Source organism: Piliocolobus tephrosceles, chromosome 1 (assembly GCF_002776525.5).
Source record: "Piliocolobus tephrosceles isolate RC106 chromosome 1, ASM277652v3, whole genome shotgun sequence".
Lineage (NCBI taxonomy): Eukaryota > Metazoa > Chordata > Mammalia > Primates > Cercopithecidae > Piliocolobus > Piliocolobus tephrosceles.
In genome coordinates, this window is record NC_045434.1 from 25,866,665 (window position 1) to 25,880,054 (window position 13,390).

The 13,390-nt window shown below is 36.9% G+C and overlaps 1 protein-coding gene across 2 annotated transcripts in view; it reads right to left on the reverse strand.

The window, feature by feature from the left end:
• Nucleotides 1–13,390, reverse strand: part of NME7 (NME/NM23 family member 7) — a 220,571-nt gene that overhangs the window by 31,910 nt on the left and 175,271 nt on the right. For both annotated transcript variants that reach the window (XM_023207111.3, XM_023207112.2), the window contains one exon: nt 5,508–5,615. In XM_023207111.3, the coding sequence (XP_023062879.1) occupies nt 5,508–5,615 (108 nt within the window). The remainder of the gene's footprint in view (nt 1–5,507; nt 5,616–13,390) is intronic.

The following is a 13,390-nucleotide window of genomic DNA, read 5'->3' on the forward strand; positions in this document are numbered from 1 at the left end:
ATTAGCCAGGCATGGTGGTTCGCACCTGTAGTCTCAGCTACTTGGGAGGCTGAGGCAGGAGAATAGCTTGAACCCGGGAAGCAGAGGTTGTAGTGAGTCGAGATTGCACCACTACACATCAGCCTGTGCGACAGAGCGAGATTCTGTTTCAAAAAATAAAAAATAAATAAAAAAATTAGAATCTCCGGGAGTGAGTCTGGACATCAGTATTTAAAAAACTGGTTAGGTGATTCTGATGTGCAACCAACGCTAGGAAACACTGTTACAGAGTCTTCATCATCACCAGAGAAAAAAAGTGACACACTTTTTCACTGAGTGCAAAAAACATAATTTATTTAACTAAACCCTTCCTTTCTTTCAAAAATCACTTATTGAAGAGCTTTTATATGCCAGGCAAGAAAAAAATCTCTTCCCTATGTGTATTCACAGTCTCACACGAGCAAACAGACACTGTGCTGTAATAGTATAACAATAATAACTACTACCATTTGTTGAGCAATCACTATTTGCTAGGCACAATGCTATCTGATAGGGCAGGTACTGTTATCTTCGTTTTACAGAGTGAGGAAACCTATGCACAGTGAGATGAGTAACTTGCCCAGGTGTACAGAGCTATTTTGACTCTTGGCTACACTACTATAGTATAGGAGAGCAAAGTGCTGTGAAAACACACATACGGACTGATGCAGACTATGGGTGCCATAGAAGGTTTCTTAGAGGAGGGAAGGGGGATGTATCTGTAAATATGCATATTATTTCCATTGTTAATGATCACAAATACTCCTTCCACGAACATCTGTGCAGGTAACTTTCCATTTTGTAGTCCTGCTGCCACTCTCTTCCTTTGCTTAGATTCTAAGAAGTAGAATTCTGGGACAAAAGTTACAGAAATACTCCAAGGCTTTCAATATGTTATGCCCATAGTTGTCACCAGCTTTATGAGGGTATCTACTTTACTATAGCATTGCCAGCAGTGGGCATTATTACTTCAAAAATTCTTTGCCATTAATAGAAAACTAGTATTTGATTACTCAGCTGAACATTTTTCCATCAATGCTGTCTTTAACACATAAATTTAAGATCTTTATAGTTACAACCAGCAGAGTATAAGAGAACATTAACAGTGAGAGAACATTCTAGAATGTCTCATATTATAAATACCATAATTTATTCTTATAATCACAAAATTGACTGGGTCACAATTAGCAATATTCAAAGAAAACAAATTTCGGTATTCATGCTAAGATCTTTGACCTCTCAAACTTACTATGAATTCTAGGAGTACAGCAGAAATGAGTTGTTTGATCCTATCACAATCCAGCAAGTAAAACATGTTCTATAACTGTTTGCTATAAAAATAAATAAATAAATAAAATAATGGATAATGACAAAATATAAACTGAAGCCATATTTTCTGAGAGAAGTAGCATGTTCCCCTCTTTCTCTTCTGGCCATATAAATAAGATAACAATATATTCCAGTTTGCATGTTACAGTTTTGGTTTATGCCTCTTGTCCTAACATCTTTTCTGATTAGAGCTGCCTTTCAAAGTGTGTTTAGTTGGGCAATAAATTTTATGGTCACTCTGCACCTACAGGATGTCGCCCTAATGAAGAGCTCATCTTAGGAACAAAGTGCTCACTGATCAGACAACTTGTCTTTGTGTCACTCGGATTTTCACTTTGAGGACCTATAGCCAGATACCTCATTTGGCTTTTACGTATTTTCATAGTATTTTATCACCTGAAGCCAAATAATAATCTGAAAGTAGTTAATTGATAAGGGCATCCTTGACTATATCAGCACTCTTCATTTCATTTTATTGATAAAAGAAGTGAGGCATGGAAAGAAAATGTGGCTTATCCAAGCTCACATCAAGTAAAATAATCAGCCATATGAGAGGAAGCTACTGAAGCTCTAACTTCTGATTTTTGATTAATTATCTAAACCACACAGTCATTAGTATGCAATGAAATCTCCAGTGTAGTTAGATCAGAAAAATTTCAATCATTTAGTAAATGGCTTTGCAAACTACAGGCAGTAATAATCTATTTCAAACGATATGAGCAAAATCATAGGCATACCTTAGATAACGCTTTTTCCTTTTTCTTTCTTTTCCCTCAGTCCCCTTTGGATAATATTTTTAATGGGTATAAATTTCATAGTTAATAATATTTCAGTCTCATTGAGTAAAAGTCTCTGTTCAAACCTAGTTGACAGGTCTAAGGTATCAGAAGGTGAGGAAATACTTATTTATAAAATAAGTATAAATTTTAAATAAACATTTATCTTTTTGGTTATTAAAAAATAAAGCTTGTTACATTTTTACATGTCACAAGTATGTCTAAATTTCATACAAAGATGCACAATAGATAAGGTTTTACAAATATCTTAGATAATATCAGAAAATCTTAATGGAGCTAATGAAGTCACTTCCTATAACAACAACAAAGAAACATGGGGGTAAATTTAATAGACTATGACTAAGAACCATATGAAAAAAAGTGACTCTACTGCTTGCATAAAAGGAAAGGCATACCACATATGAAGTTGGAGAACCTCACTATTACAGATATGACATTTCCATATAATTTATGAACATATTGTAACGTCACTCAAGATCCCATTTGCATTTTGTAGGGGTGGAGTAAAGACCTAGGTAAAAAATCATTTAAAATTCATTCGGAGGTTGGCTGGGCGTGGTGGCTCATGCCTGTAATCCCAGCACTTTGGGAGGTGGGTGGATTGCCTGAGGTCAGGAGACCTCAGGCGAAACCTCATCTCTACTAGAAGTACAAAAAACACCTCATCTCTACTAGAAGTACAAAAAATTAGCTGGGTGTGGTGCACGCACCTGTCATCCCAGCTATGCAGGAGGCTGAGGCTGGAGAAATGCTTGAATTCAGGAGGCGGAGGTTGCAGTGAGCCAAAATCGCACCACTGCACTGCAGCCTGGGTGACAGAGCGAGACTCCCTCTCAAAAAATAAATAAATAAATAGATAAAATAAAGTTCATTTGGAGGAATACATTTTAGGGACTAACCAAGAACACTTTTGTAAAGTATAAATAAAAAACAGTATTTTGCTGGCACAGATCAATGGAATAAAATAGGAAGTTCAGAAACAGGTAAGGATGTATATAAGTATTCAATAAATTAGAAAGAACAATGAAAGGATGGAAGGATTTAACCCATTTAGCCATTTAAATAAAATGTTTATTATTAATAAACAATATTGTGATAGCTGGCTAAATCCATACCTCACACTATATGTCTAATAAATTCCAGGTGGATTGAACATTTCAATGTATGAAAATGAAAACAAAATATTTGGGGAAGGCTTTTCTATGTACAACTTCCAGGACATAATTTTTTTTTAAGACTAATAGATTTGTTCACATAAAACATAATACTCATTAAAATAAATGTGTATTAAGGATATCAGCCATTTTTCTGTCATTTATAGTATAATCACTTACATTTATTTCTTTTTAAATTTCATTTAGCTTATTTTGACACAAAAATTTTAAAATCTATAAGAAGTTAAAAAAATAAAATTTGTATTTACAGTTTCCTTCTTGGATTTTGGTCTATAAATGACTCTTCTTAACCCTAAACCAGATCTATTTTCACTTATATTTTCTCAGAATTCTTTCATTGTTTCATATTTTATGTTAATTTAAAATATGAGAGATAAATATGGCTGTCTCATATTAGTTGTCTGGCTTAGGGATGTTACTTAACCTCTCTGAGTCTCAATTTCAGTTTCCTAAAAAAACAGATATAACAAATACCAGCCTATTGGAAATGCTATGGTAATGAAAAGAAATCATTTATACAACACATGTGTCATGGTAGAATCTGGTTAATAAAGGTGACCAAAATGTTAGCTATCACTTTTAGTGCTATTGTTACAGTCGGGTATAAGCAGGGCAGGAAAGGGCTCCCACACCTCACACCAGGAGTATGGGGAGACCATCAGGAGATGGTCAGGTGGTTGTTAACTATCTGTCTGAAGTAATAATTGGTCACAGCTGGCACCAGGGAAAGGCAGTATCCTAGTAGATCGAAAACACCTAAAACTGGTGACAAGTGGCTTCCCAATAAGATCTCAGGAGTTGGGCGAGTGGTCAGAAGTATTGCAAGACCTTGGAGGTATGCCACCATATAAAAACCCCAAGTCAAAAGGTCAAGCCATACACTTGTCTTTCAAGTCACCTGCTTGGCCCTCTTCCAAGTATACTTTCCTTTCTTTTGTTCCTGCTGTAAAGCTTTTAAGTAAACTTTCACTGCTCCTCTAAAACTTGCCTCAGTCTCGCCTTCTGCCTTATGCTTCCTCGGTTGGATTCTTTCTTCTGAAGAGGCAAGTACTGAGGTTGCTGCAGACCTATGTACCATGAATTTGCCATGGGTAACACTATCACACTGTATATTAGACTGTATATTAGACTCCTCACACTATCACACTGTATATTAGACTCCTCCCCCGCCCTTTTAGAGGCAAAGTCTCACTATGATGTCCAGGGTAGAGTGCAAGGGCTATTCACAAATGCAATCATAGCACACCGTGGCCTTGAACTCCTGGCCTCAAGCAATCCTCCCACTTAAGCCTCCCAAGTAGCTGGGACTCCAGGTGCATGCCACTGAGCCTGGCTGGACTTCTTAATTTCATTGGAAAACAGTTGACCCTTGAACAGTGTGGAGGTATGGGGTACCTATCCCCTGCACAGTGGAAAAATCTATGTATAACTTTTGATTCCCCAAGAGCTTAACTACTAATGCTGTTGACTGGGAGCTTCACTATTAACAAAAAATTGATTAACATGTAAATAGACTAGTACCTACCTATATGTTACGCATTCATAACATACATATTTTTTCTTTTATTTTTGATATTTCTAGGCTACAAAGTTCACCCTAGAGTTTTTTCAAATTGTCACAAATCTCCAAAAAACTTTCTAATATATTTATTGAACAAATGAAAATATAAGTGGACCAGCACAGTTCAAACGTTGTTCAAGGGTCAACTGTATGTATTTTCATGACTAGCAATTTATGGTGATGGTATAGTCATCTGATGTAAAAACAAGTTTCACACCATTTAATTATTTTAAAATCATAATGTATGCCAACCAGAAAAAATGTCTAAATTCTTTGAAGGCTATACAGCATACTACAAATTGGTCTTTGAAAGCTGCAGTCCAAAATCATCAGGTGGCCAAGGAACAGAGTCATCCAAGGGGAACATTACACACCGGGACCTGTCAGTGGGTGGGGGGCTGGGGGAGGGATAACATTAGGAGAAATACCTAATATAGGTGATGGGTTGATGGGTGCAGCAAACCACCAGGGCACGTGTATACCTATGTAACAAAACTGCACTTTCTGCACATGTAACCTAGAACTTAAAGTAAAATAATAAAACAAAAAGTTTTCTTACACATGAGAACTTCTGAGATAATTTATGAGATTGAAATATAAATAGAATGTTTACCTTCGTTATCTTACCTCTAATAGGCCATCCTCTGGCAGATCAGTACAGTGAACAGCATTCTGGATCTTAGTTTTACCAAAGATTGCTCTGAGAGTTCCAGGGCGTAAATGCCGGGCAATTTCCTATTAAACATACATTCACATATAGATTAAAGTTAGTCATATGGTATAAATAAGAAAAACACTAACTATATGAAACACTAACTTATTTATGAAATACATGTTATATATAGACAGTGCTTATAAGAGTTTTTCTGTGGCCCAATGTAAAGTCTGCTTTCATCTACATCGGGGAAAAATAATAATTGCATTTCTTTTTATCAGTAGATTTTGGGAATCACACAAAATGTGAAGCTAGTTCATTACTGTGAAAGACTTGTATTTTATAAAGACAGTAGAGATCTTAACAACTTTGATTTAAAATGAACTAATTTGATGCTATCGATTTCAAAATATTTTTTTAAAATGTTAGCTGTATCAACTTAGTAGTAGTTCGTCTTTAGGGGGAAAAATATGGTCACAAATAGCCCTGAATTTAATGAGGGTTAGAGAGAGGCAAGGGAATGATAATGATGTACAAAAAAATTCAAACTGAGTAAGACGGGAAGAGAGGACCTAGGGGATAAAGAGGTAATTGACAACGAAAAGGTGGATCAATGCATTTGAGCTCCTAGTGGTATGGGATAATTATTGAGATCAGTATGTTAGAGGAAGAGAGCTGGAAAGTTAAAAGATACTTGAGATTGAGATTACTGTGGGTGGGAGGAGATAGGGCTACAGCGATTGATAATGATCAGTTTTAAGGCATAAACATGGCTAAGGTTAGTTTGAGGGCAAGAATGTTAGAAGAAAGAAGAGCAACATATTGAGAGGTCAAGTTAGTAAGTGGATCATCTCTATGAAAGTGGAAATCAGAAAGAATCATGACAGGTATAGCTTAGGGTGCAAAGATTCAATTCAGAGCAGCATTCACATTTGTGGTTCCATCACTTAACGATGTTTTAAAGGCATGCATTTATTTAATTACCTAAGTTTTATGTGCCAGGTTTCCAACAAATGTCAGCTATAAATGTATTATGTTTAGGAAAAACATTTTGATAAAGCAGAACATAAGGATGTCTTTATATTTCATATTTATTACTTTCATTCTGTTCTCCATAATTTTTCTAGCAAGTAAGTATCCAATATTAAAAACCTACTCAGCTGGGCATGGTGGCCCACACCTGTAATCCCAACACTTTCAGAGGCAGAGGTGAGTGAATCATTTGTGGTCAGGAGTTCGAGACTAGCCTGGCTAACATGGTGAAGCCCTGTCTCAACATGGTGAAACCCTGTCTCTACAAAAATTAGTTGGGCGTGGTGGTGCGTGCCTGTAATCCCAGATACTCAGGAGGCTCAGGCAGGAGAATTACCTGAACTTGGGAGATGGAGGTTGCAGTGAGCCGAGACTATGCATTACACTCCAGCTTGGGCGACACATCAGACTCCATCTCAGAAAACAAACAGAAGACTTACTCTGTTTATATAGTGGGAAGCTGTCATTTTGTGACATAAGATGTAATTTATGAAATCGTGAAAGGTGAGTACTCATGTTCTTTTTCTTATTTCCGGTCAGAGAATAAAACACTTTTAAATTACTCAGTTTCAGTAAACTATTTTATTAGAACCTATTCTCTCTCAAATTTTGTTTGATGGCCAGGCTCATGCCTATAATTGGCACCATGGGAGGAGTTTGAGAGCAGCCTTGGCAACACAGAGAGACCCCGTTACTACAAAAAATACAAAAATTAGCTGGGTGTAGTGCGCACCCCTGTAGTCCCAGCTACTTGGGAAGCTGAGTGGGAGGATGGCTTGAGCTTGTGAGGTCGAGGCTACAGCAAGCCAAGATAATGCCACTGCACTCCAGCCTGGGTGACAGAGCAGGACCCTGTCTCAAAAAAAAGAAAATTTTATTTAACTTGCACTACATTCATTAAAATATTACTTTCATGTAAGTGTCTGCTACATGCACAGCACTTGAAATCTGAAGAGGTTCATGTGTGTTGGCCTAGTGCAGTGGCTCATGCCTGTAATCCCAGCACTTTGGGAGGCTGAGACAGGTAGATCACCTGAGGTCAGGAGTTAGAGCCCAGCCTGATCAACATGGTGAAACCCTGTTTCTATTAAAAATACAAAAATTAGCTGAGCATGGTGGCGCGCACCTGTAGTCTCAGCTACTTGGGGGGGCTGAGGCAGAAGAATGGCTTGAACCCGGGGGGCGGAGGATGCAGTGAGCCAAGATTGAGCCACTGCACTCTAGCCTGGGTGAAAGAGCGAGATTCTATCTCAACAACAACAACAAAACAGAGAGAGAGATTCGTGTGTGTGTGTGTGTGTGTGGATATAAATAGGATTGGTTGGTGGTTCCTGGGGTGGTTGTTAATATCTAATCATATTGTATTATGGTCAGAAAATAAGGTCTCTCCCATCTGTCTTTGAAGGAATTTTGTATCCCAACACATAATGAATGTTAGTGAGTATCACACTGTGTTTAAAAACATTGTCACAGGTTGCATTCCCTGGGAAACCAACTCTGAAGTGGAGATACATTTGCAAAAACTTTGCTGGTTGTGGCCTTAGGATCTACACTTGTGGGGAAGTGAGGAAAAGAGGATGGCCTCAGACAATCCTACACAGAGCTCTGGAGCTGCAACGGCCCTTCAGAGTTGTCCTCAATGGAGACAAAGGGGTCAGGCCTTTATCTCCCAAACTGTTAAATTACTAGATGTGGGTCATTCCAGGGAAGGGGACATGACCTTGGGCAAAGTGACTTTCTTCAGCAGAGGGCAATTCCCGGAGAGAAATTTTGTAGATTACTGTCAGCTCCTGCCACTCCCAGCAAAAATGAGCATTTCAGTTCTAAAGGGCAGAGGGACATCTGAGTGGCTCTCCACAGAACCACTATGCACATTTGTACACACACATATATATATATGGCACTTTAGACTACTGCAATCTGATTACCATTCCCTTTAGGTAACTATTTTTGTTTTTCTTTCTGAAAGGTTTTGCACTCTCTCTTTAACTAGGCCTTTGTCATTTACCAGTCACTCTGTTCCATACTCAATGGTCCAATTTAATCTAAGATATACATCTTCAGTCAGCTTCTACTATTTATTATTTTCTCCTCCATTTTATCTCTTCTTGCCTTTATTTCTATAAGAAAGATGTTGAAATGTCTTAACTCTCCTTTCTCTTTTACAGTCTCCATGTAATTATCTTTTTGTGTTATACTCTTGGAGAGTAACTCCATTTGATCTGCTGCCTCACTAATTTGCTTTTAAACTGGGCCCACTGTGCTATTTTATTTATTTACTGTGTATTTTAAAAACTTTAACAAATAGGTTTTTAATTTCCAATATCTATATATATATTTTTTCCATGGATCCAATATTCTCTTAAGTCTTTCTGAGGAAACCGACTCTTCTATTTTATAGTCTGTTTTTGTTAGCTCTATTAATTTGCTTTGTTTAGGTTTAGGTTCTGTTGGTTAAGTTTTGTGTCTTCTTTATGACATTCGTAAACTTTAAATGGTTGGTAATTCCTGGCTGTTTTTTTTTTTTTTTTTTTTTTTTTTGAGTTCTCTATTTGCTTGGCATAGATGCCAGGGACATGCTGCTAGATAAGGTATTCTGGTTGCCTTCCTTTCAGAAGGGGGTACTACCATTTTTCCCGAGTGTCATTAGCTGCCTTCCCATTGCTCTGCCTCTTTAGCTCAAGCTCCACATTCAGTGCCTGAGGCTGTGGCTAAAAGTATCAACTGCCTTCTGCTCAACACAAGCAAGCAAATGTGAAGGCGCTGATTTACTCTGCTGCTCTTCATGCAGCCCTCCAACTAACCACCCTGCTTATGGCCCCATGCCCTTCCTCAGCCTTGCATCCATATGTCTGATGTGCAGCCCACCCAGTACCCCTACCCCTTCTGGAGCAGTTCTCTCCTGCATGTTTTAGAGTGTAGGTTTTCCTCAACAATCCAATCCTATCTGCTTTGAGTCTTTTGAAGTTTATGGCCTGTAACAAAACTAAAAATAAAAAAAAACAAACCCACAAAAACATATATATGTGTATGGGTCGGGGGGGTTGGGTACTCTTCCTTGTTTTCCAGCATCACTGGAGATTTACTCTTTAAAATAACACACAGTGGGCCGGGCGTGGTGGCTCAAGCCTGTAATCCCAGCACTTTGGGAGGCCGAGATGGGCGGATCACGAGGTCAGGAGATTGAAACCATCCTGGTTAACATGGTGACACCCCGTCTCTACTAAAAAATACGAAAAACTAGCCGAGCGAGGTGGCGGGCGCCTGTAGTCCCAGCTACTCGGGAGGCTGAGGCAGGAGAATGGCGTGAACCCGGGAGGCGTAGCTTGCAGTGAGCCGAGATCGCGCCACTGCACTCCAGCCTGGGTGACAGAGCGAGACTCCGTCTCAAAAAAAAAAAAAAAAAAAAAAAACACATAGTGAAACAATATCTCCTGTAAATTCCTGTAAGGACACGGGAAGCAAGGCGATGGTGGGCACATATGGTCTTCTGCCATCTTCATGACGCTTCATCTTACTGACTGACATTCTCTATTTCTCCAACACAACAAACCATCTTTAATTCATTTTTCCTGCTGCTATAATCTTGTACCTAAATGCCAATATGATTATGTTATTTACTTGCTCAAAAAATCTTTGAAGGCTCATAATTGCCTATGGCCAAATGTCTAAACTCCTTAATGTGGCATTCAAGGTCCTCCCCACTCTTGCCTAAATCTACCTCACTCACACCTGCCCTGAAAGCTTACACATCCCAGTGAAAACACTGTTTCCTCTATAAAAGCAAATTAAGCCTTCCCAATCAGAGTAATCCTTCCTTCTTTAATGTTCCTACAGTAGTTTACACTTCCAATATAAGCCTTCTTGACTTGCAATTTATATAGTTGTTTTGTGAGCCTATTTTAGTAAGATCCCATTAGATTTCAATCCCTGAACACAATATAAAACTTCCCTTATATTCTGTATCTTACTAATGAACACACAGTAAATGTTTGGTAAATATTTGCTGACTGACATAAAATGACAGTACTTCTATTCAGAGTGTCAGGATGGAGTAGCAAGTAAGAGCAGGGGCTGTGGAAAAAGGCTCTCTGGATTTGAATTCTGCCTCTGCCACTTAACAGCTGTGTGACCACACCACATTATTTAACCTCTCTGTGATGTTCTTATTTGTAAGACAAGGACAAAACAAATCTGTCTTAAGGAGATTAAGACAATTCTTAAAGAGACAAAAAGGTATATGTTGGTAAATATCAAAGATAATCTAACCAAGTATTATATTATCTTTAAATAAATATATATCATCTCTTAAGAGTTGTAATCATCATAGCTTTAGAATAAAGGTATACGTTTAGATTAGATCATAATCTAATTATGGCCTATTATTATCCATTAATAAACCTCAGAAAACATGAAGTATTTTTACTGATATAAAATGTTTTATTTAGGTAAATGATAATGAAACCTAAAGATATAAAACAATAGGCATTTTCTTCATAGCTGCTCTTAAAATCTAGGCTTTAATTTTAGATCTTCTTTAAAAGGTATTGATAAATTAATTTTAGTTTTGGTCAGTATAAAATATCACATATGCTTATAAAGTAAAAAATACTGAAATACAAAAACTACAAAAATAATAAAAATACCAAAAGCGAGAGTGAAATGGTAACAGCATTTTCCCCCTCCATTTCCTGATGGATTGCCCCTAATTTTTCTAACAGATTTCCATTCCTCTTGCTGCTTAAACTCTGGTGAAGACCATACTATCACTCATAGTCCCCCTCCATTCAAGGAGCAGAAACAATTATCAGATCATAAAAGCAACACAAAGTACCAACATATGATTTCATCTAATACCATAAATAATTCTTAAAAAGTTATTGCAGTATTTATAAACAACAGGTTATGCTGAGAAAATCAGACTCATGAAAGAGCAATACTTATTTGTACTTGGAGGGTCAGCAGTCTTTCAAATTCCACAAAATTCCAGGCATATTCATCCTCCCCTAAAACCTTGCATGCTGAGTACCATCAAGTCAAATTCTTGGCTATGTTACAGTTCATTGTAAGTACTAAAAATTCTGCTCAGGCAATCCTGCTGTGGGAGGAAGAATTGTGACTTATAGAATGACCTCTAAATCTAAGACATCAAAAAAAATGCATCAAATATAGAATAGTGATTGACAAAACACTGAAAATAAAGAAAATAATATTTATTTAATTATTCTATGGCTGTGTTATCATAAAGAATGTCACTGTTTATTGAATAGTAGGTCTATCAGATTGATAAAATATGTCTGGACAAAGAATAACTTACTTCCATAATAAAGCCACTCAGTTTCAGTTCTAAACAATACAGAAGAGATATCTAAGAATGAAAATGCCCTTCCCTTTAAGAAACAAATTAAACTAGAAGAAGATTTATGAAACTTACTAATTACAGAAAAAAGATCAACTATAGAATATATTCAGATACAGTCATGCATTGCTTAATAACAGGGACATATTCTAAGAAATGCATCATGAGGTGATTTCCTCATTGTGTGAACATCATAGAGTGTACTTAGCCTACTACACATCTAGGCTATATAATTTGCTGCTAGGCTACAAACTTGTATAGCATGTTGCTATATGGAATATTGTAGGCAACTGTAACACAATGATAAATATTTGTGTATCTACACATATCTAAACAGAAAAGGTACAGTAAAAATATGGTAAAAAAAGATGTAGACCTGTAGAGGGCACTTACCATGAATGGAGCTTGTAGGACTGGCAGTTGTTCTAGGTGGGTCAGTGAGTGAGTGTGAGCACCTAGGACATTACTGTACACTACTGCAGACTTTATAAAACACTGTACACTTGAGCTACACTAAATTTACAAAAATATTTTTATTTCTTCAAAAGTAAATTAACCTTAGCTTACTGTAACTATTTCACTTTATAAAATTCTAAGTACTTTTTTTAACTTTTTGACTCTTTTGCAATAACACAGCTTAAAACACAAACACATGGTAGAGCTGTACAAAAATCTTTTTTTCTTAACATCATTATTCTAAAAGCTTTTTCTATTTTTTTAAGTTTTTTTCTTTTGAAACCTTTTTGTTAAAAACGAGAATACAAACACACGCATTAGCCTAGGCTTACACAGGGTCAGAGTCATCAATATCACTGTCTTCCACCTTCATATCTTGTCCCATTAGAAGATCTTTAGCGACAATAACACACATAGGGCTGTCATCTCTTCTGATAAAATGCCTTGTTCTGGAATACCTCCTGAAGAACCTGCCTCAGGCTCTTTTACAGTTTTTTTTTTAATAGGTAGAAAAAGTGTACTCTAAAGCAATGATAAAAAGTATAGTAAATATGTAAACCAGTAAATATAGTCATTTATTGTCATTACCAAGTATTATGTACTATACATAATTTATGTAGTATACTTTAATACAAGTGGCAGTACAGTAGGTTTATTTATGCCAACATCACCACAAACACGTGAGTAATGCATTGTGTGACTACGTCACAACAGGAATTTTTCAGCTCCATTATAATCTTATGGGATCAGCATCCTATATGAAGTCAGGTGTTGACGGAAATGTCGTTATGCAGTGCATGACTGTAATTAGTAGCAAATGGTGGTTTATCACGAGGTCACTAGGCAAATCTAAGTACAAGGAAAAAAATATTCTCTAGACTACAGGATAACTATGTGAGCAGTGACATAAATATGTGGATAAATATTAAAAGAGGAGCTAGTACAACTTGAGTCCTAGTAACCCTAAAACAGCTGTGAAACAATGTTATAATCATTGTCCTCCTTTCA